The 21093-nt window shown below is 49.7% G+C and overlaps 1 protein-coding gene across 2 annotated transcripts; it reads right to left on the bottom strand.

Annotated features, from left to right (window-relative positions):
* Positions 1-370: 370 nt before the first annotated feature.
* LOC134503049 (myotubularin-related protein 9-like) lies at positions 371-19232 on the bottom strand. 2 transcript variants are annotated; one of them, XM_063311660.1, is made up of 11 exons: positions 19042-19232; positions 16194-16424; positions 12612-12720; positions 10675-10800; positions 9551-9724; positions 6102-6319; positions 5137-5298; positions 4823-4964; positions 3855-4075; positions 2253-2395; positions 371-1340 (listed from the first exon to the last, which is right to left on the bottom strand). In XM_063311660.1, the coding sequence occupies exons 2-11, from the start codon at positions 16388-16390 to the stop codon at positions 1243-1245; spliced, it is 1590 nt and encodes a 529-aa protein (XP_063167730.1). In that variant the 5' UTR covers positions 16391-16424; positions 19042-19232; the 3' UTR covers positions 371-1242. The 2 variants fall into 2 exon arrangements, with proteins under 2 accessions (XP_063167730.1, XP_063167731.1); XM_063311661.1 differs by lacking the exon at positions 9551-9724 and having other exon boundaries at positions 19042-19231.
* Between the last annotated feature and the right edge of the window lie 1861 nt (positions 19233-21093).

Raw genomic sequence — 21093 nt, forward strand, 5'->3', positions numbered from 1 at the left:
AGCTTAATTTGATGGTCTGCATCACATACCATGTTAGGAGATAATATGGGTAGGCTTTTGACTGGCTTATTTATTGTGGTTTATGGTTTAGTGTGTTGTGTGAGAAGAGAATTAGCCCTTACACAGTCATGGTTAAAATTCTGGGTTTGCATCTCCCAAATGTAGTGCTTGTCACCCTTGAGACAAGAGGGTGTACTTACCAATGGTTGCATTCACACACCCAACCTAGTGACTTCATTAATCTGGGTTTGCCCACTACCTTGAACCATCAACCAACCAAATGGGCTGAGTTGCAGAACAGGCTAATCCACCAACCTGACCAATATTCGCATTAAAAAAGCTTGACCTGTAGTGCGGACATAGCCACGTGGTCTCCATTGGACCTGGTCAACTTTATTGTCCAGACGTAGCCATCGGCTGCCAGTTGGGGTGGCTACACAGGAGTGTCCAGATGACTTTCTCGTTACCAGGTTCATGTGGAGCTCTTCTGCCCCAGCTGGGGGCTTCCTCCCTGGTGGGGTGGGACAACAAGAGGTTAACGTCTGCTCTGAGAGGTTGGGATGGCAGCAGGTGGGGCAAGGATCCAAAATTGGGGGGACCATGATGTATTTCTGTGGAAAGAAGGGGCTACTTTGCTTTTGGAAAAAAAACATGTTAAGCCTCATATTACAGTTTATGTTTCAGCATCATTTTCCTTGTCCCATATGCAGCCGGGTTGGTCAGAAGGCACTCCCTGGATATCTGGCTGGGTTAGGGAGAGGAAACTATGGGACCAGGTGGATCTTGGCGGGATTCGCTGATCCCTAAACCCGAGTTATCAAAACACAGTTGTGTTCACACAACATTTCCACAAAACCCTGAACTGCACAGGACCCACCCTATTTCAGCCTAGTCTGGCTTGTCATGCGAACCCACCCCTCTCAATCAAATTCCAGGAAGATCTATCTTACGTTCTTGATTTCCTTGATCTAAAACTTGGATACAAAGAGCTGTATTTTATTTGTAACCATTAAAAAAACTAGTCTGGTCACCCTGTGGGAAATACATCTATGCGTTCATAAACAGCTTTTGCAGTGCCACAGATAAAGAGCTCAGTGCTGGGATCTCTCTCCTTGGCTCCGTGTTGGCATCCCTCCCTCTGTCTTCAGCTCTTCTGTTTTGGGGTGACCTTTATCACCAGGTCTTTGGTTCCTGCATCCGAAAAGGGGGCGTTGCAAGTTACTTTCACGTTTCACTGTGTAACTATTGTGGGTAGGTTTGGCTGTTCCTTGCTATTTGCTGAATTTCTGCCCACGCTTCATCGAAATAGTGGGATGAACGGACCCAGCGGAGAAATAAACCTGCATGGAGAATGATGGTTGGTTAGCCATCTCTTTCCTTTCACAAGGACCAGCAGTCATCTCTTCCGTCCTTGCAGCGTTCATTTAAATTTGTTTATTTAAATTATTTATATGTCTGCCCGTGTCACAGCAGTGACTCCAAGCGGTGTACAAAATTAAAGTCAACAACTGAACCATCCAGATAATGTCTGAGGTTGCAAACAGCAAATTGCAACTTGCAATAAAAAGAGCATCAGCTGGTAGAGCTCCCTTAATCTCCAGGTCCAAACACTTGGGGGAACAGCCAGGTTTTTACTAATGACCCACAGAAGAACTCATGAGCTGCTAATGGAACAGGAAGTGCCTGTTTTTGCATTTTAGATGTCCAGAATATTCACGTATCCTTCCAATCTACAAGTTTACAAGCATATTTAGCAGAGGGTTGAAATTCTCACTCCCTCTGATATCTGGATAGAGAGAGCTGTCAAGGGGAGTCCTCGCTGAAGACCCAGGGCTGAGAGAAGTAGCTAGGCATGGTTCTTACAAGTGGACTTGGGTATCTCTTAGATGCACATAAAGGAAATGAGCAACAAAGTGGGTAGGTGGGTGAGGTTTTAGTTTCCACTCATCAGATATGATTTGGAAATTTGCTGACGTTCAGACAGCTAAAGCTTTTGAAACTTAGATTTTAGTAAGGCTGCTTGTGTATTACAAAATTCCGCAATGCACCATGTTCTGATATGTTCCTGCCCTCCTAACTGCAACCTGAACAACCCATATTGCCGTGGTTGACCTATGAAAAATCTCAAAGTCTTAATTCCATCCAAATTACGATGTACTCGCCTGCGAGTGCTTTGTTCTAAAGACGATGGAGCCCTGGACAGCGTGAGTTTGTGTTTTACATGGTAAAAGGAATGGTGGGTGGTCCCCTACCTTGCCAGAGCACCACGCTCTGTGGTTCCACGGAGGGCCAGATGACCAAGGGGTTGTACGTGTACAGGGGATTCAGGTACTTCTCCACACGATTTATCCAGGGCCAGAGGGAGTGGGTCTTCTCCCTCACCTCACAGAACTTCCTGCAGGGGAAGCCAGTAGCATTTTAGTCCCTCGTTGGGTGGGTCTACAGTAGTGTTTCTCAACCTTGGCAGCTTGAAGATGTGTGGACTTCAGCTTCCAGAATTCCCCAGCCAGTCTTGCTGGGGAATTCTGGGAGTTGAAGTCCACATACCTTCAAGTTGCCAAGGTTGAGAAACACTGCTCTAGAGCCTTGGTGGTCTTAGTCTGGGTGACCAACAGAACCAGGAGACGGTTTCATGAAATGAGAATCATGAGATGATTCTCCAGCCAGCAGTTTAGGGGTGAAGAAGGCAGGATGTGAGTGTGGAGACGTGGTTCTGGAGACTCGTTTTCACTCTAGTCCTAGATGGCATTGGCCTTCCCAATCATCATGCCCACCCAGCCAGGAGGACATCATGTTGGGGAAGGAACACAACGTTATCTGTTACAGGGGGACAAATGCCCCACCAAACTTGCAACTGGATGTTTGGGGAAGACTGACAAGCAGCTGCAATCTAGTGTTTTTAGACTTGGTTCCTTCCTTGTAGCTTTGGGGTGTCTCTCCCCTCTTGTGGGTACGGCCTTGATTCAAATGGGGTTGGAGGTGGAAAAGCCACGAGCATGAAAGATGGGTACTTTCTCCGTCATTAGCCACAGCTGACTCAGATCAATAAACTGGAATTAGACTTACTGTTTTTTCTGAATGGGACTCCTAGCTACAAGGAAGAATGGCTAGACCAGATTTGTTTTTATTTAATGCTATGCATTGAACTGGAGCGACAAGCTAGGAGCTTTGGCAGGGGTGTCCACGGGATGTGGTCAAAAAGTCAATATGGTGGCGTGACTGAAGCTCTGTTTTATGTGCGGTGCACATGTGATGCACAAAAATTGGTGGAGCTTCAATCCCACTGTCGTGACTGCCATCTTGACTTTTTTGACCACACACTGCAGACACCCCTGAGCCCTGGTTTTGAGAACACCCCAAGTGCTTCATCATGGCTGGCTCAGCCATTCCTGTAGGAGAAGCGACACGAACCACCAGCCAGGAGGCTCTGAAATGTTGGTGTTCTCCTGTCTGCAACAGCGGCTGCTGTGAGGTTTCCTCGCAAGTGAAACCGTCCAGCTTTCCCAGACTGATTTTCTCTTGGACAACGTCATGACCTGATGTCAAAACCCTGTTCTTGCTCTCCTCAGCAACATTTCTTGAAGGTGCAACAAGAGTTGTAACGGGGGGACGGTCACCCAGGGTGTCGCTTGTGATTTCTAAGATTCGCCCGAGATATTTGAACATGCCAAAGGAACCGTAAGGCCACCCCTCTGTGTCTGTCCAGGCTGGAAGCAGAGTCTTTCCTGGCAGGAAATTCCCAGCCCTCCATGGGAGTCTGAACCCTGAGCTGCCTGTCTTTGTCACCCTGCCCTGCCCTGCCCTGCCCTCCCCGCCCCTCCTTGGCCCAGCAACCCGGCCTGGTCCTGCTTCACCTTTCCTTCTCGTTGTTGCACAGGAATGTGCCGTAGGGGGAGGCATAGCAATGCTCAAAGAGTGCCAGCAGAAGATGCTCATTGAATGCCAGTGATAAGGGGAATTGGCGCCCGAGTTGCCAGACGCAGTCAAGGAAGAGGACAAACGTGGGCGCCTCCTGCTTGAGCCGAGTGTGGGAGTAGGCGGAGCGGGCGCAGCGGAGGTGGAACGGGTGCCCTGCCTGGAAGAGCAAAGGAGGGGGGTAGGTGGGAACAGAACAGGGGGGTTCTACTTCTTCAGCTTCTACAAGCCATGTCAAGGGAGAGGGTAGGAGTGGGAGGCCACACTTTCAACAAGACTCAGAGACTCAAAGAGGTCAATCAGAGAACCCAATAAATATCAGTAAGAATCAAATTGTTCTTCCTTACAGGTAGTCCTCACTTAATAGCCATTCCTTTAGTGACGGTTTGGACTTACAATGGTGTTGAAAAAAACAACTTATGACCAGTTCTCACACTTATGACCATTGTAGCATCCCCGCGGTCACGTGATCACGATTTGGGTTCTGGGCAACCAGTTCACAGTGTCCTGTGGTCACGTGATAGCCATTTTCGACCTTCCTTCCCAAATCATGTTTTGTGTTCTTCCATTTTGTAAGCTGCCTTACAATGATGAGTGAGTGTAGTCTCAAGGTGGAAGGAAAATAGCAAGGAGTTTTCTCTCTGGCATGTCTAAGGCGGATACCCTTCGCCTGTGCTTAGAAAGAGTTACGGTCACTTTCACTTTTGAAATGGTATCTGTATTACTGCTAGGAACCATTGAGATACAAAGAACAAGCTGTACTTTCTAGGCCAGTGTTTCCCAACCTCGGCAACTTTAAGATGTGTGGACTTCACCACCCAGAATTCCCCAGCCAGCAGGGGTGGAATTCAACCCCCAGCATTCCCAGCCAGCATGCCAATTGCCTTGGAACTGCCTCCACTGGTACCTGTATCCATTCCCGCTCCAGCAGCCCCTGGAAGCCGGCCAGCGTCCTGCAGTCTGGGTCCAGGATAACTTGGGCGAGAGCGGTCACCAGCAAGGTGGCGTCCTTCCCTTCGGCCCCGTGCACCAGGACGCAGGCCTCCTCCCTGGAGCAAGAGACGGGGGTTCCGGTCACGCGGCCCGCCCTGGAATCAGCCCGTCTTGGAAGGGTGTGTGTGGAGGGGTCTCACCCAGACTGCTCCTCCTGGGGTTCTCCTCCCGACTCTTTCTGGGGCAGGACCAAATGCGCAGCTCCCCCCCCCCCCCCCGCCCGGGTACCTTTCCAGGCACTGGGCTGCCAGGCAGGCTGTGCTCAAAGCTTCCTTGACGTGGGACAGCCACTTGGAGGCTTCCAGCCTGCTCAGCCAGCGGTCCATGTGGGGAGAAGGGTCGTTGCAAGCTTCCACCAGCTTGATGAAGCTTTCCTGGAGGGGACGGCCCCTGGGGGGGGGGGAAGGAGAGGGAGAGGAGGGAAGAGACTCGGTCAGAGTCCTGCAGCTCCCAGCTGGGGAGGGGGGCCTGCGACGGACCCCTGCGTGGCTGGCTGGAGAAAGCGGGTTGCAGCCCCCCCCCCCTGGCAAGATGGGGGAGGCTGGCTTAAACCTTCACAGCTGCCCACTTTCCTGGGTAGGAAAAGGTATATGAAACAGTTCTTGTACAACACTTAGATACAAGCACCTACTGAATAAAAATACTGGCCCCCACCAACCTAAACTTCAGAAACCGCCCTTTGTTGCCAAAAGCAAAAATCCGGCTGGGAACCAATGGTTTCCTATCCCTGTTCTCTATTGCCTCGTTAGACCAGGATTTTATTTTCAACAGTCGTGCTGGCGAAACGTTCCATTAACGCGGCCCACTAGAAAAACTCCCCCTATCAGAGTTATGGCACAGCTGAGGGAGGACAGCGCCGCAGGGGAGGAGCAAGCCCTTTTCAGTGGGCACTGGGTCGGGGATGGAAAAAAAAAAGGAAACATCACTGGCGTTTCCTCTTCTCCAGCTGTTCATTTCTGATCCCTTCTTTACTGAGCATCAGGGGCACGGGTCCTAGCAAGATCAGCGTGTTCCCAGTGCATCTTTGGACCAACCGCTGACATCCTTGAGTGGTTTTTCCTGCTCCCTCCTGGTCCTAATATGCCGAAGCGCTACTGAAGTCTGTTTTAAAGCGGGGAAAAAGGCTTCAGTGGTGCTTTCGGAGTATCGCGGAGATGCACCCTGTTTGGGCAGGAACGGGTAGAGGTACCTACCTCTCCAGAGCCCGGTGCAGCCTCTTCCAGCCACTGTAGCAGCTCCGGTGCTCCAGGCCACCCCCCATCACCCGGGCCTGCTTGGCGGCCTGCAGCGATCGGGTGTCGAGGACGAAGCCGGGCTCCCCGCCCGCCAGGACGGCGCTCAAGAGCAGCTCATCCTCGTGGCAGCGTTTCCGGTTGGGCCCCACGAGGGGCTGGCTGCTGCGAAGCATCACCTGTAGGAGCAAGGGACCAAGATGGATGGAAGAGGGTGAGAGGGAGGGAGACCCCCTGGGTGGGGACAACATCGATCAGTCTGGGGTTCTCTCAGTGTCACCTTCTGGCTGTTGGCCACGTGCAGCTCGCTGAGCTTGATCTTTTTCAAAAAGCTCATGCTGAAATGGAACGGGTTTGGGGTAGGCTTCCCTGGACATAAGCATTGCGCTTTTGTTCGTAAGTCTGTCCCATGTCCCGTTTTTGCGAACCGTTTTCTCTAATGTAAAGCATTTCATTCAGCTTTTGTTTTTTAAGCAGACTTTTTTCTTGATATATTTTCTAAAATTACAGTATTGGCAAACCTGGTTGCCAAAGTCAGAGAACTGTGAATTTTGAATGACAGCTAAGTTTCTGCACCTTGGTCTGAAAATGTGAAATTCAGAAAGTTCCCCTTCCAGTGCACAGGAAACACCTTTCCCCATTCTCATTGTGCTGGGTAGTGACTGCCGGAAAGGTATTTCTTTCTGCATTCTCAGTTCTTAAGCAGCACCTGGTCTGTTTTTGCCTGCTGTCTGCTCTGTGATGCCCAAATTCCTTACGAGGGGACTAGTAAAGTAATCCTGTACACCAGTGTTTCTCAACCTTGGCAACTTCAAGCTGGGAGGACTAGCTGGCTGAGGAATTCTGGGAGTTGAAGTCCACCCATCTGAAAGTTGCCCAGGTCGAGAAACCCTGGTGTATACTAACTGTTCGTGTAAGGCTGTTGTTAAATAAAGACTCAGTTCCATGTGATTCACCGGTCCTCTGACTAAATGAGGGATAAATATTTATTGATTTATTTATTTGTTGCTAAAATTTAGCCACCGCCCATCTCCCCCAAAAGAGGAGATGTGCCTAAAATATTATGCTACGTGGAGGTTCCGTGCAGCTGCATATCAGTTCACGATAATCACTAAGCTTAGCTGAATCCGTCCGAGCAGGGTTAGCCAAATATGGCTTGTTCTCAGCTTTAGGACTGATTTTGCTCTGTTGGTCTTTTTGATGGAATTTATGCTGTGTTTTCTACGTATCCAGTTAATCATGATATATTCTTGCTGAGTTTGCTAGAGGCTTATTTGTAAGTGAAGTCTGCAGTCTTTAAATTCTTTTTTGTTGATTTCACTCTTAGAGTTTTAGTTTCATTTTTTTGGTTGATTCTTATGCTCTTCTGACTCATTAGTCTTAACCTTTTCTATTCCTAATATTCCTTTTAGTTAAAATTTCTTGTATGTACCCTTTTTCTTTATTCTAAACCTATCCAGCTAGCCCAGTGTTTCTCCACCTGGGCAACTTTCAGATGTGTGGACCCCAACACGCAGAATTCATGCTGGCTGGGGAATTCCAGGAGCTGAAGTCCACGCATCTTCAGGTTGCCAAGGTCGAGAAACACTGCTCTGCTATGACTGTAATAAAGATTGGCAATAATCTATACGGTATTGCAAAAGGAAGAAAAATAGAAATGAGCAGAGGCCAACATAAACAAAACTAAGATGAAAAGCAGGAGAATCGTGATCTCTGGGCTTTCCTTTTGTGTGTTTTACCTAGGCTGACCATACATCCCCTTTTGAACGGGACAGTCCCGTTTTTTTAACATTTCCCGACCGTCCCGTCTTTTTAGTATAAATGTCAATTTTGCCCCGTTTTTTAAAAACGTTGGAGCCGTTATTGGGGAAAGCGGGAAGAAATTGACATTGACATTGAAAAGGAGGCTGACTTGGCAGCAGTTCTCATCCGGGGGTAAACCTAGAGCGGAACCGCAGGAACGGCTGATTGTCGGAGAGCAAGAGGGAGAGTCGCTGCCGCCAGTCAGTGCAGTGGGAGGCGGTCGGAAAAGCGCGCCCAGCAGAAAGGAAGCCGATTGGCTCTCGGGCCGAAATGGCGGGAAGAAAATAAAATAAAAGGGCGTGCCAGAGAGGAACAGGTTGTCGGGGACGACCGGTCACTAGACTCCTCTGTTCCTGTCCGCCCCTCGCAGCTCGCCGCCACCCTCAGCCCTCCTGCAACCTCTCCGCCCAGCACCCCCCTGCACCAGCCTCTCCAGACCCAACCATTGCCGCACCTCCCCCTCCTGCACCTTCCCTGCTTACTGTCGATAACACTTTCTATCGTCTTTTTTGTGAATACGGAATATTATGTAATAAAGTTTAACCCCATCCCGTTTTGCCATCCCAGAGTCCCGTTTTTGTCTTGAGGAAATATGGTCAGCCTAGTTTTACTTAATTGTGCCAAGCTTGCTAATGTAACCACAAAAGTGTTGTTTGCATATTCAGTCACAAAATGGCAAGGACTGGGCTGACAAGGAAGTGCCGTGCTTTATGGGGGGGTGTTCACATGTGCGCACGCATCACGTTAGCAGGTAGGAATGCCTACCCTTTATGGCAGGGTTTCTCAACTGTGGCAACTTGAAGATGGGTGGACTTCAACTCCCAGAATTCCCCAGCCAGCCAAGCTTGGTAGTTGAAGTCCACCCATCTGAAAGTTGCCCAGGTTGAGAAACCCTGGTGTATACTAACTGTTCGTGCAAGGCTGTTGTTAAATAAAGCCTCAGTTCCGTGTGATTCATCGGTCCCCTGACTAAATGAGGGATCAATATAGGAACTGTGCCTAAAATATTATCCTACATGGAGGAGATCCAAGAAGAGGAAGTATCAGAACTCTTAAAAGGAATCAGGCTACTTCTAACCAGATAAACCTGGCTTTGCCCCACAGAGCTAATACCAATCAGAGGAATCCATAATGGAGTAAATCATGTCATGACATAAAAGAAATAATTCTGCATACATGAGGGATACCTGTTGTTTTGCTTAATTTCCTTCACTGAAAATCCGTGTGCTGAAAGTGAGCTTATTAAAATGGTTATGTACATTCTCTGTTCTTCTGTTACTTTTACAAAGCTGACCAGCTTTAGCGGGGCCTAGTTGGAAAAATGGAAACTCCCCCGCCCCCCTGGCAGATCAGAATTGCAGCAGAATTGCAGAATTGCCCCAGCCCTTCTGTTTGACCATACCTGATATACCTCCAGATGTTGGCATCTCTGCCTCTTTCTGTTTTTTTATCCTGACCTGCAACGTTTATCCTGTTTTTGGAACACTACAACAACCTACAGTTTGAAGGAGGATCACAGCAGGATCTAGGAAAACCATCAATGCCTTATGCACAGGAATCGGATGCAGCGAGAGGGAGGGGCAGAAAGAGAAAGGTGCTGGACCCACCGTCCCGTTTTTTTTGTGATAGTAGCTGAGGACAGGGAATCGCCTCCCCTGACGGAAGCGGGCGGTCTTCTGCAGGGCTCCGTCGTCCACGCTTGCCGGTACGATCACAACTGGCGGGTAACTGGGACAGACACCAAAGTCTGTGTTGACAGAACTCAGCCTCCATGCCCCTGTCTGGGAAAGAGGTCAGCCTGTTTCCATGACCCTTAAGGGATGGGGTGGGGTTGGGGACAGCCAGGTCAAGGTCTGGTGGTGGTGGGGCTGTTTGCCTCCAGGATGTTCTTCCTGAACTTCCATCCTGCCAGATGACATCTTTTGACCTTGCTGCATTTCAACAGGCTCAGCCTGGGCGGCTGCTCTGTGCAACAGAGAGGAGGAAGCTGTTGGCTTGGTTGGAGATGGGGGTGGGGGCAAGGAACCAGGCTGGCACAATTACTGGGCAAAGTGAAAAGGCTGGAGGGTATATGCTCCTGGGGAGTCTTTGTGTCATGGAAGAGAGGCCTACACGTGTCACGTAGCCTGTTCTGCAACCCCCAGCTCTTTCTTAAAAGAAGGGGTCAACAGAGGCAATGGCCCTGAGCCTCAGACGGGAAGAGGGTCCCACCCAAAGGTTGGATCAGAGAGACTGAAGTTTGCTATTCCAGGCAGCAAAACTAATCTGCTCATGAAAGCAGATGTCTTTTAGGAAAAATTGTGACTCAGAAAAGGCGCCGCCCGGCTTCTTCTGATATTTGGCTGCCATAGACAAACATGGCTCTCCTCCGACAAAGGCTACAATATTTCACATTTCCCACACACTCTCACTTCCTGGATTGTTGACATCAATGGACAAAAGACAGAAAATGGAGGAAAATAATGGCATCGACCCAGGAATCATCTCAACAAACATTAGGGTGGATAGGAACTGGGGTGTTCAATATAACCCCCGGCATCTTAAAAAGGCCTGCCTGAACCAACCCTAACCCTTGGGAGACCTGGTTCCATTCCAGGATTGGAGTAACATGCCATGTCCTCGACACCAGGCCACAAAACGTCCTGGTCCAGCTGTCAGCTCTGCCAACCCAGTTTCCACACTCAGAGAGGGACCTTTGTTTCTCGCGAAGGTTACCGGCCTCTCTACTCACATCAGATGCAATCTGCTTGTAATACTGTTCAGTAATGTTTGTCAGCCACCCAGTTCCCAGCTTCGTGTTTTGGGGTCTGTAGAAGAAGGGGTACATCATCATCACCGATTCCACAGAAGAAAGGGCCTGTGGGAACATGGGTGGCCCATCATGGTTAAGAACAGGCACGCACGACTTCCCCCCTCTTGAGTCTTATGCCTAAGCCCTCATTTTGCCTATTAAAGTCTATCTGGCACAAGGCAACTCGACCTGGTGGAGGACTTGGGTTTCATCAGTCTTTGTGTCCCTCAACACTACCATTGAAATGCTGAAAATGTTGTGCCTGGCCAGGCGGGAGTGGCTCCTGGGCCTGTAAGGTGAGTGTGGGCAGAAGGCTGTACATAGGGTAGAACAGGTAGTCCCCGGGTTAAGGACAACCCATAGTAAAGAATGGAGACTACGGTAGCAAAAATCGAGTTAAATACAGAATGATTCGAATTAAATACACCATGGTTCAAGTTTATTACACAATACTACTTACACAGTATTATCCAATAATCCTGTTCTGGCTTACATACAAATTCGATTTAAGGACAGACCTTGGAATGGAACTCATTCTTAACCCGGGGACTGCCTGTATACGTGGCATAGGACCAGGTTACTTGAGGGACCGTGTCTGCCCAACTGCATCGATCCATCCCATCAGGTCCAGCAGGAGAGGTCCCACCAGCCAAGGACCCAGGAAGACAGCCTTTTCTGCCATGGTGCCCACCCTGCGGAACATCATCCCCAGGAGATCAGATTGGCTCTGACCTGCTGGCTTTTCGCAAGGCCCTGAAGATGTGGCTTTGCCAATGGGCAGGGAAACCCAGGGGGGGCGTGGAGCTGGTGCAGTGGCTGCACTGATTGCTGCTTTGATGAATGGGATTACCTTGGCTGCGAGTCGTATGCATTTTATGATGGGTTTTTAATATGCTTTTATATTTTTTCTTGTTTTTAAATTGTATTGCTCTTTTTTGTTGTTTTTATATGTGTTTTAATTGTTGTAAGATACTCAGAGTCATATATGACATGGGCAGCTATATCAATTTCAATAATCAATCAATCAATCAATCAATCAAATTGTGCAATTGTGTCCTCAGATCAGGCAGGCCTGCAACAGCTCCTGCATTCCCAGGCATCTTCTTACCCCCCTGGCACTCCTTTTACCCATGTGTAAGAAACTGTGGCTTCCGGGGCTGGCTCTGCCCGCGTTGGCCTGAAGCCAGTTTCATCAGCAACTGGGAATTGGGGAAACAGCCCCAACTAAGACTTCCCTCTTAAATTTGGCCCTGCCGAGAGCTCTGCGCAACAGCTGAGGCTGGGTTGGCCAAACCGCCGAGCACCACAAGACTTCTGTGCCACCCGTTACCTTCTTCCTTCTTTTGCAACCCTCCCTCCTCTTTCCTATTCGAAGTTAACCACCGGAAATGGAGAGAAGGTGGTGCGCTTCTCCGCTGTGATTGTGAACTAGGGGGTGGAAGAGCAAGATGCAAGGGTGTGGGGATATTGCTTTCTTCTCTTATTTAGAATCCTCCTCCTCCTATCCTTAAGGCCGCAGTGTTTGGAAGCACGAGGGCTGAGCCCTGACTTTGGGTAGGAGTTTAATCAGGGGTGGGGTTGCTGGCGAGAGAATAGTTTTTGCTATCTGGCTGAAACTGCTTCCCACAACTGCAGAACAATATGGATTTTTTAAAATAGAAAATGCATGTCAGGGAACATCCTGGATGAAGCATTGGCTGAATTTGCACAACAAACAAGACCAGGGTAAAATGGGATTGGGGAATTTGTGGTTGGATAGTGTAGTTGGGAACCCAGCCCTCGCAACTGAGCAGGACCGGCACTCTGCACATGTTCAGGGACTGCTCTTCTTCCGATGTTCTGGCAGCAGCTGGGTTCTACCAAGGGCAGGTACTCACCTCAATGGAGCTGGCAATGTTCAGGCACTCCTCCATTCCAGGGATTTCCAGCTGCAGAATTTTCAGGTCTTTGCATCTGAGAGCAATGGTGCCAGAGGTGTTCGCAAGCCTGGGGGAATAGGGAGAAAACAGACCAAGCTTGTTCTCTCGTGTGTGAGTGCCTTGCAGGAGGCCACGTGCGGCTTCCTGCAGTTTGCAAGCAGAAAGAACCTCTTGCTTTGTGGCAAGGGAGGAGCGGAGCGGCACCAGCGATGGAGGCATTAACTTCCCAGCCCCCCAGGCTGCAATCCAAAAGACAGGCTTGCAGATGAGCAGGAAGTGAGCAGCAAATTAACCAAGAAAGAGCAAAGCCATGGTGACCCCACGCAGCATGATGGCATCATGCAACTGACACAACTGATGCTGATGGCATCACTCACATCATTGGCACGATGATATCATGAGACAGATGAACTCATTTGCCCTCCTTTATTCTCTTGTCCCCACCCTATTACTGCACGTCCTTTTCCATCCATATTAAATAAATCCAGAATAACCACCATGTTTGGTTCTTGCACACTATAGGTCTTCATGCCAGGCCAAAATGGCTTTGAGAACTGTCCAGAGGTTTTTTGTATCCATTTGTGGGCAAGATTTGGTGACCTTCTGATCTTCTAAGGAGCAACCCCCCCAGTGACATCACTGGAAGGATGAGGAGGTATTTGGGGTCCCATATTTTCCAAGCTTTTAGGCCAGAGGGGAGTGGGAGGCTGCTGGAAAATACAGTGCTCTTGATCCCACCTCAAACCACCCTCAATCTTGTTGCTGTATTTGAACTATAACAGCTTGGCTGAATTCCAGCAGCATGGTTTGGGGAATCCACAAATGAGGTGCTGAGGGCGAGGGGCATCCATGGGGTGTGCATAGGTCAACATCTGCCAGATGGAGGCCACATACCAAAGGGGTGGGGCTTCAGTCATGATGCCCTGCTTGTGTTTGAGGGATCAGGGCAGGGTCCTATGAGAGGAAACAGGTGGGCTCAGTCAGGGAAAGGTCATGGGTTAGCCTTTAAAGCTGCTCACTCCAAACAGGGACCTCCCATAATCAATCATTCCCCCCCCCCTCAATTTTTGCATACAAGAAGATTAGGCTTTAAAATATTCTTTTAACGCTTTCATTTCAGGCCAAGGGATCCAAAGCTTGACCTTTTCAGAGGTCTTAAGCTTCTGTTACAGACCCCTAGGTGTCTGCAAGGAGGGTAAAAAAAAATCAAGATGGTGGCCATGACCACAGCCCCACCCCTGTTACGTGTTACAGATGCGATGCATCTATAAAGGGGCAGGGCTCTGGTTATGCAGCTGCCGCTGCCATCTTGGCTTTTTTGACCCTCCCTGCTGACATGCCAGATTCAACAGCTGGCTGAGAAACGGGACTCCAGTATCTGTGGGAGATGCATCTCTTTGCATCTACGAGCTGTTTGACCATGACGGGGAAATGGCCAGGCAGAGAGATAAGGGGAGGGGTCTCCACATGCCTCTCTTACTTGGCCTACTGTTAGTGAAGTGAATTTCTGTGATTCAAGGTCATGGGAATTCCTCTCTCGCTCCCCCTTCTTTCCCTTAAGGGTGTGGCTTAGATGCTTTCCTGTCTGATCTATTCCTTAATAAACCTACCTGCCGTCTCCAAGATGATGAATGCCTATTAGCATTCACCGATAGCTGGGCTAAGTTATGGGCTAAGGCCATGCTCTGCATCCAAGACAGCTAAATGATGAGCATTTCTCTTCCTGAATGGGATCTGCAGCCACTTAATTACGCAGTCTTCTTCTCGCGCTCTGCAAAGGCCCAGGAGCACTTCCTCTAACAAGACCTCCGGCCAATTTCACATCTCCAACACGATACCTCAACCGCTTATGGAAAGGAGGTGGATGTGCAAGGCCAAGGGGATAAGCACTCTGTTCATGCTTAAAAACATGCTCTCAGTTCATATAAAGCCAGTTTGGTCTAGTGGTTAAGGCTCTGGGCTAGAAACCAGGAGGCTGTGAGTCCAGCCTTAGGCACGAAAGCCGGCTGGGTGCCCTTGGGCCAGTCCCTCTCTCTCAGCCCAACCCACCTCACAGGGTTGTTGTGGTAGGGAAAATAGGAGGAGGAAGGAGTGTTAGGCATGTTCGCCGCCTTGAGTTATTTATAAAAATAATAAAGGTGGGATATAAAATAAAATAAAATAAAATAAAGGCAGATTCTGGACTGCATTCTGGCAAGAAGCTGGATTTCTCATTACAGGCCCTGTCCCCAGTTCTCCCCACCTGTCCCATTGAACCGTCCTGGCCTCGCTTTCCAGCAGGCACTCTGGGAGAAAAAGGACACCAGGACGGCTCAGAGACCTTTCTCCACCTGTCTGGGCCAGCACATGGAAGGAGCAGCCCATCCGTTCCTGTGGCAAGACCTGGAAAGGTGGGGCCTGACAGGATTCCTCTTTCCGGGTTGCGCAAATCAGCCGCAGAAGCCGAGAGTGATGGAGCGTCAGCCGGCACCTCCCTTGCGTGAAAAGGGGTTAAGGCAAACCTGTTCTCTGGCACGGAGCTGTTAGTCCAGGAGCTTTGATACCAGCTCAAATTCTGAATGCTGAGAGTCACAGGAAGGAAAGGAGAAAGGTTAGCATCTTGCCCGAGATGCAGAGGCTAAGTGGGCACGAAGATGGGGAGCATCTGTTGCCAACTTGTGCCCTCTGTCCTCCAGCTCGCTCTTCACTCTGCCGCTCTGGGGACCGTGGGCAGGCAACCCAAATTTTGCCTCCACAGCGTTCTCCCACGAGCCTGCATCCCAGGAAGGTGCAAGATCCCCAGATCAGCTCTGGTCTCTTCTGCAGCCGACCTCAGCGGAACATCCTGGGCAGGTGAGGCTTTTTCTCAAGGCTTGCAGCGAAGAGCCACCTCTTAAACCCACGTGTTTGGCTGCCGTTTGAAGGGTGCAGGCGCAAAAAGGTGCAAGCTGGAGCTTCAGCAGGGAACAGGTATAATCCATCAGCACACCAGGGTAGGGAAAGCCCATTGCCTGTCGCACCCCACCCCACTCTGCCACCCCCAGCCAGCCAATGCGGGATATTTGGTCTCTTTCCCTGTTCTGAAAACCTTTGCTCCGGACCACACCCCTGGGAAAGAGCCCTTGAGCGTTATGCCAATATTTGTGTGGGCACCACTCCTTCGTCTGGGGCTGAACAGTCCACCTTAGAAACTTCAATTACAACCGAGGGAGTTTAAATCTGCATGTGGCCAATTTGTTAGGTTTCTTCTCCAAAGCAGCCATGCAAAGCTTCTTTTAATTGTCCAAGAAGACGAATCAGTGACATTTTATAGAGCAGTTTAAGCTCTGTAAGGCCAGGTTTGCTTAGAGCAGTGTTTTTCAACCTCAATTCCCCAGCTGGAAAATGAAAAAGCAAGCTGGCTGGAGAATTCTAAGAGTTGAAGTCCACACATCTTAAAGTTACCCAGGTTGAGAAACACTGGCTTAGACTGTACAAACAGGGGCCGGGGGCCGGGAGACCACGATGAGAAGCCGGGAGACCACGATGAGAAGCCCAGCGATGCTGGGGAGGGCTGTTCACCTTTTCTCAATGGCATCCACATTGCGAATAAGAAGCCACAACTCAGTCATCTGGTGCTCCCCACTTCCTTCTGTCTGGGATGAAAAAAGCAAGTGATGGCTGGTGACGGCCAGCGTCCCTCGGATGGGCTGGAGTCCTGGGCCCGAGAGGACCACGCCGTCCACCTTGGTGGTCTTGATCAGCTCAGCAAACTCCATGGTGGGGGGGTGGCAGAGCGTCCTGGGGATGCGACTGTAAAGGAGGACGCAAAAGAGAACCTGGAAGATTAGGCAGAAGGCTGACCAAGGGCGCTGAGGAAGGCTGGGGAAAAGGCCTTGTCCTTCAAAACAGGGAAGGTGGTGCTTTTCTGGCCAACTCCTCAATTTGTCAGATTGTGCCAATGTTGCTGTAGACCAGCCTCCCCACACCGCGCACCCTCCCACCACACTGGCAGGGGAACTCCCAAACCCCCAGGCAGGATGGACTCTGGAGAGTTTAGATAGGCACGGGGGTGACCCACACCCGCACTTTTGCATTAAAGAATGGGAGGGGAGGGGCGTCTTTGGGGCAGTCAAACAAGTCAAGGTTGTGCATTGAAACCTCAGTCTGTGTCACAGAAAAGGGAAAAGAAGGGAATGGCGGGGCTCCGTCCTCTATTTTGCAAAGCCGGCAAACTTAATTTCACCCCACTCCGGCTATTTCAATCTCGGTTGATGACCGTGCTGGGGATCTATGTGGAATTTGGACTTGACTAGGCTGAGGGATTTGGGACCGGGTGTGTTTACCCCACAGGGGACAGTCCAGATTCTCAGTTATGGAATCTGGCATTGCAACTCTCTGCTATAAAGTTGCTTCAGTGACAAGCCCCAAAGTGCATATCACTTTTAGCATTCAGAAAAACAAAACAAATTGAAAGGGAATGTATTGGTTGATACTGACCGATCTTAAAAAGTGAAGCAGGGTTGGACCCGGTTAGTATTTGGATAGGAGATCACTAGGAAATCTGCAGGTTGGACTGAGAAGTTAAAAAGGAAAATTCTGGGAGGAGGAGGGAGCAAACCTCTTGTCTCCTGCAGGTTTTTTGGCAGTAACGTCAACAGGAGTTGAGCTCAACTCAAAAAATATTTCATTCTTTCCAAGAATTGGAAACTATAATCAGTATGTGCAGATTGCTTTTGTCCTTGGCTCGCTGATTTTTTGGGGGAGGTGTCTTCACTGATTTAGGTAAAGGTTTCCCTTGACATTAAGTCCAGTCGTGTCCGACTCTAGGGGGCGGTGCTCATCTCTGTTTCAAAGCCGAAGAGCCGGCGTTTGTCCGTAGACACTTCCGTGGTCATGTGGCTGGCATGACTAAACGGAATGCCGTTACCTGCCCGCCGAAGCGGTACCTATTCATCTACTCACATTTGCATGTTTTTGAACTGCTAGGTTGGCAGGAGCTGGGACTAGCAACGGGAGCTCACCCCGTCACACGGATTCAAACCTCCGACCTTCCGATCAGCAAGCTCAGCAGCTCAGCGGTTTAACCCACAGCGCCACTGCGTCCCTTCACTGATTTACAGAAGCAAAAATCCAGATAGCCAAAATATTCCTAAGATGTTTGGAAAGTTGCTGGTGGGTTCCCAAGTCACCCAGGGCTACCAGTGGCTCCAGAGCTGCTTCAAAACCTGCTAATTTGCAAAGACGGTGATCATGCAGGGCCTGTCTTTAAGTCAGTGTGTTCCTGGCCCAACCCGCTCTCCCTGGGGCCAGCGTGCTTTGGCATGCCGCGTGGAGACTGTGTCTCACCTGTTCCTTCTTTCTTTGCTAGACAAATATTCTGCCCTTGCATCATGAGCTCTTACAAGGGGGGGTTCCCTTTATTTTATCCTTGGAACAACAACAACCCTATGAGGTAGGGTTGGGAAAGACCGGCTGACCCAAAGTTACCGAATGTGTTTCTGTGGCTGACACTAGATTTGAACCTTGGTCTCAGCAGCCCTAGCCTCACCTTTCAAACACTACCCTCTACTCATTCTTGACTTGGAAGACGTTGGACATCCCTGCTGACCAGGCAGATCTCTCTGTCTTTCTCATTCATTGCTGAGACTGAAGGGGGGATCAGCTAAGCTGCCTGACTTGACCTGACCTTAGAAATGCTTTTCTTCTTCTCCGTAACGCAACAGAGGAATGGAAATGGGTTAGGCTGCTGTCCCTCGTCAGCAAAGCTCTCTGGGCATTACCCTTTCTCTGCCCAGAATTTGGCATTCTGCAAAAGCACAAAGCCCAGGGGACCTTCCTTGTCCCCCCTCCCCCCATCTCCAGCCCTGCACAAGTAGCAGAAGCAGGAAGAGGCTTATTAACCCTCCTGGCTGCTCTCCAGGCAGCATCAGTGGCAGCTGCCAACCGAGCAGGACAAAGGCAGCTAGCCTGTTCTGGTGCCTTTAGCAAGTGCCGGGAGGAGACTGTTTGGTCCGAATGGCAAGGAAGGGACAAGCCTGGCTGCACACACCATGGCCTGCTGTGGTTAAAAGTGCCACTACAGGGGCCGGATGAAAAATTGGCAGCCCAAATGAAGCATTCTGTTAGCTGTAGGGTAGGCCACGTGTCTGCCAGATCTGCACAGCTGATCTCTGTTCTCTTTATAATAGCCCCAGTCCTGTCCAGGGGGACCAGCAGCTGCCCTCTAGCTGGTAATGGACCATCCAGTGCAACTGAGCTTTGGTGGAGGTGCCCGCCGTAGGGTGGCCTAGGGCTTCTGCGACTTGGCGGGAACTTTTCAGCAAAGCATCCTCTTTCGCAGCATGGAAATATTCCTCTGGACTGAGTCTAGGACCATCTGTGTTGGGAGAAAGAGTCAAAGAGCCAGGGGCTGGCCTGCTTCCCTTACCTGAGAGCTGGATTGGGGACGGGTCCCCTCTGGCACCTGCAAAGGGGTCTTGCTTGAGAGGAAACAGGATCCCCCGCCTACTGGTGAAGGCTGCAGGGGACAAATATCATCCCCTCCGTTCATGCCTGAGCCAGCCAGCCGAGATCCACAGGGCACAGTTGTTGAGAAACCTTGCAGCCGCTGTTTGTTGTGTAGCTGGGGAGCTCGAGCAGGATCTTACATTGCAAAAGGGCAGGACAGGAACTGCACAGCACTACAGAGGGGGAGAGGCTGAGAAGGGAGAGGGAGCGAGAGAAAGGCAGAAAGAGGATGTGTCGCTTAAGGTGGCCTGGCTGTAATCTGTCTTGTTTTCAGTTTATTTTTTCCACGGTTAAAGAACTAGAAGAGACCTGCAAAGATAGCAGATAAAGCACTGCTGTGATAAACGACAGTCATACGTGCGTCTTGGCATTCTTCAGTTGCCTTGTTGTTTGCTTGGACAGATGACGAGAAAAAGAGAGGAAGGAAGACGATCGGAAAAATGGAGGAATTGAAACTTCGAGGGAGATTTGCTGGCTGATAATGCGACTGATGGGCAGAGTGGTGCTGCACCGAGCGAGAGGAAAGCACTGTCGACTCTCAGATATTTCCATGGAGAAGCGGGGTGCTACGTTCTGGTGCAAAAGTAAATTAAACAGAAAAAAAGTTCTTTGCCAGAATCCCCCAACAAGGCAGGGATAAGAAGCAGGTGTCCAGAAAGGTCTCTTTTGTGCATTAAGACCACCTTTTTCTACCTGGTGCCTCCCAAATCCCTGCAACAGGATGGAGCGGAGGGCACCCTGTTGTTCATTCCCTTCTTTCAACCCATTTTGTTGCTCCATATTCCATTCTAACTGTGGCTTCTTGTTCTTCGTACCAATTTTTCGAAAGCCCTGGCACACCCAGGCTTCTAAGAGCTTTCCACAGTTGGCTGTGGTTTACACAGCCAAAAGCCTTTGCAAAATTGATAAAGCCAGAATTGATCTCTTCTGGAACCCCTTTACCCTCCCCATTATCCAGTAGCAACGGGATCTTGAAAGCCTCTGTTCTGAATCCAGTTTGTACTTTTGGTAGTACTCATTCCCTCTATTGCTGAAGTTTAGATTGCGAAATCTTCAGCTTTAAATGGTTGTATAGTTTACTCTGCAATAATAAATGGTCCAGTGATAGGAAGGATGTTTCTTTCTTACATTAGGGAAAAACAGAACTGCTGTGCGTTACCAACTGGTGTCTCCCCAAGCAGCTCGTGTTCTTCATTGGTAGGCGTGTGAAATGTCAGGTTCAGTTGTGTTTTAATAGCCACACTTAAGTGTAATAGCCACACTTAAACCAAGGATAAGCAACCCATGCCCTCCAGATGGCCCACGGGCAGTTCCAAGAGCCCTTTGCTGTTGGCAGCCAAGGACTGCAGTTGGCGAGCATCGTCCGCAATACCTGGAAGGCTCCGATTGCCCATTCCTGATGAAATGCAAAGCATGGTGGGTGCTGTTCCTCACGCTACAGGTATACTCAGAGGAGACTGGATTTTGAAGACAAAAACCCGAATTAGTATGATCAAGCTTCTCCATCCCAAGAAAAGAACATGTGAACATATCTGGCCTCAAGGTGTCTCTGGCCTCAGCTTCTAACTATTGGCAGTAAGAGGTAGAAAACACATGAAAATGATACAGCAAGCCCAAGAATAATCTCAGAACAGGTTATTTCCTTGCTTGCTTGCTTGCTTGCTTGCTTGCTTGCTTGCTTCCCTCCCTCCCTCCTTCCTTCCTTCCTTCCTTCCTTCCTTCCTTCCTTCCTTCCTTCCTTCCTTCCTTCCTTCCTTCCCTCCTTCCTTCCTTCCTTCCTTCCTTCCTTCCTTCCAACTGATTAACTTTCTCTTCTGCAAACCCAAGAAAAAACTAGAAAGCTCTCGCCCCTCCCATGAGTGCAGCTCTGTAGCCGTTGCCTCCCTCCCAGTGTTAAGTCTAGTTCCTGGCCGCCATCCGGTTAATTTATTACTTATTGTTAATAGTAATTTATCAGTGGAGGCTGCCATAC

This window comes from Candoia aspera, chromosome 10, assembly GCF_035149785.1.
Source record: "Candoia aspera isolate rCanAsp1 chromosome 10, rCanAsp1.hap2, whole genome shotgun sequence".
Classification (NCBI taxonomy): domain Eukaryota; kingdom Metazoa; phylum Chordata; class Lepidosauria; order Squamata; family Boidae; genus Candoia; species Candoia aspera.

Excerpts from the sequence above, each read along its gene's own strand:
- LOC134503049 (XM_063311660.1), bottom strand. The coding sequence starts at position 16,390 with ATGGAGTTTGCTGAGCTGATCAAGACCACCAAGGTGGACGGCGTGGTC. Across the intron at positions 9,725-10,674 it reads ACAAGCAGATTGCATCTGAT|ACAGGGGCATGGAGGCTGAG; the intron begins GTGAGTAGAGAG and ends CCTCTTTCCCAG. Across the intron at positions 4,076-4,822 it reads TGGAGCGGGAATGGATACAG|GCAGGGCACCCGTTCCACCT; the intron begins GTACCAGTGGAG and ends TTGCTCTTCCAG.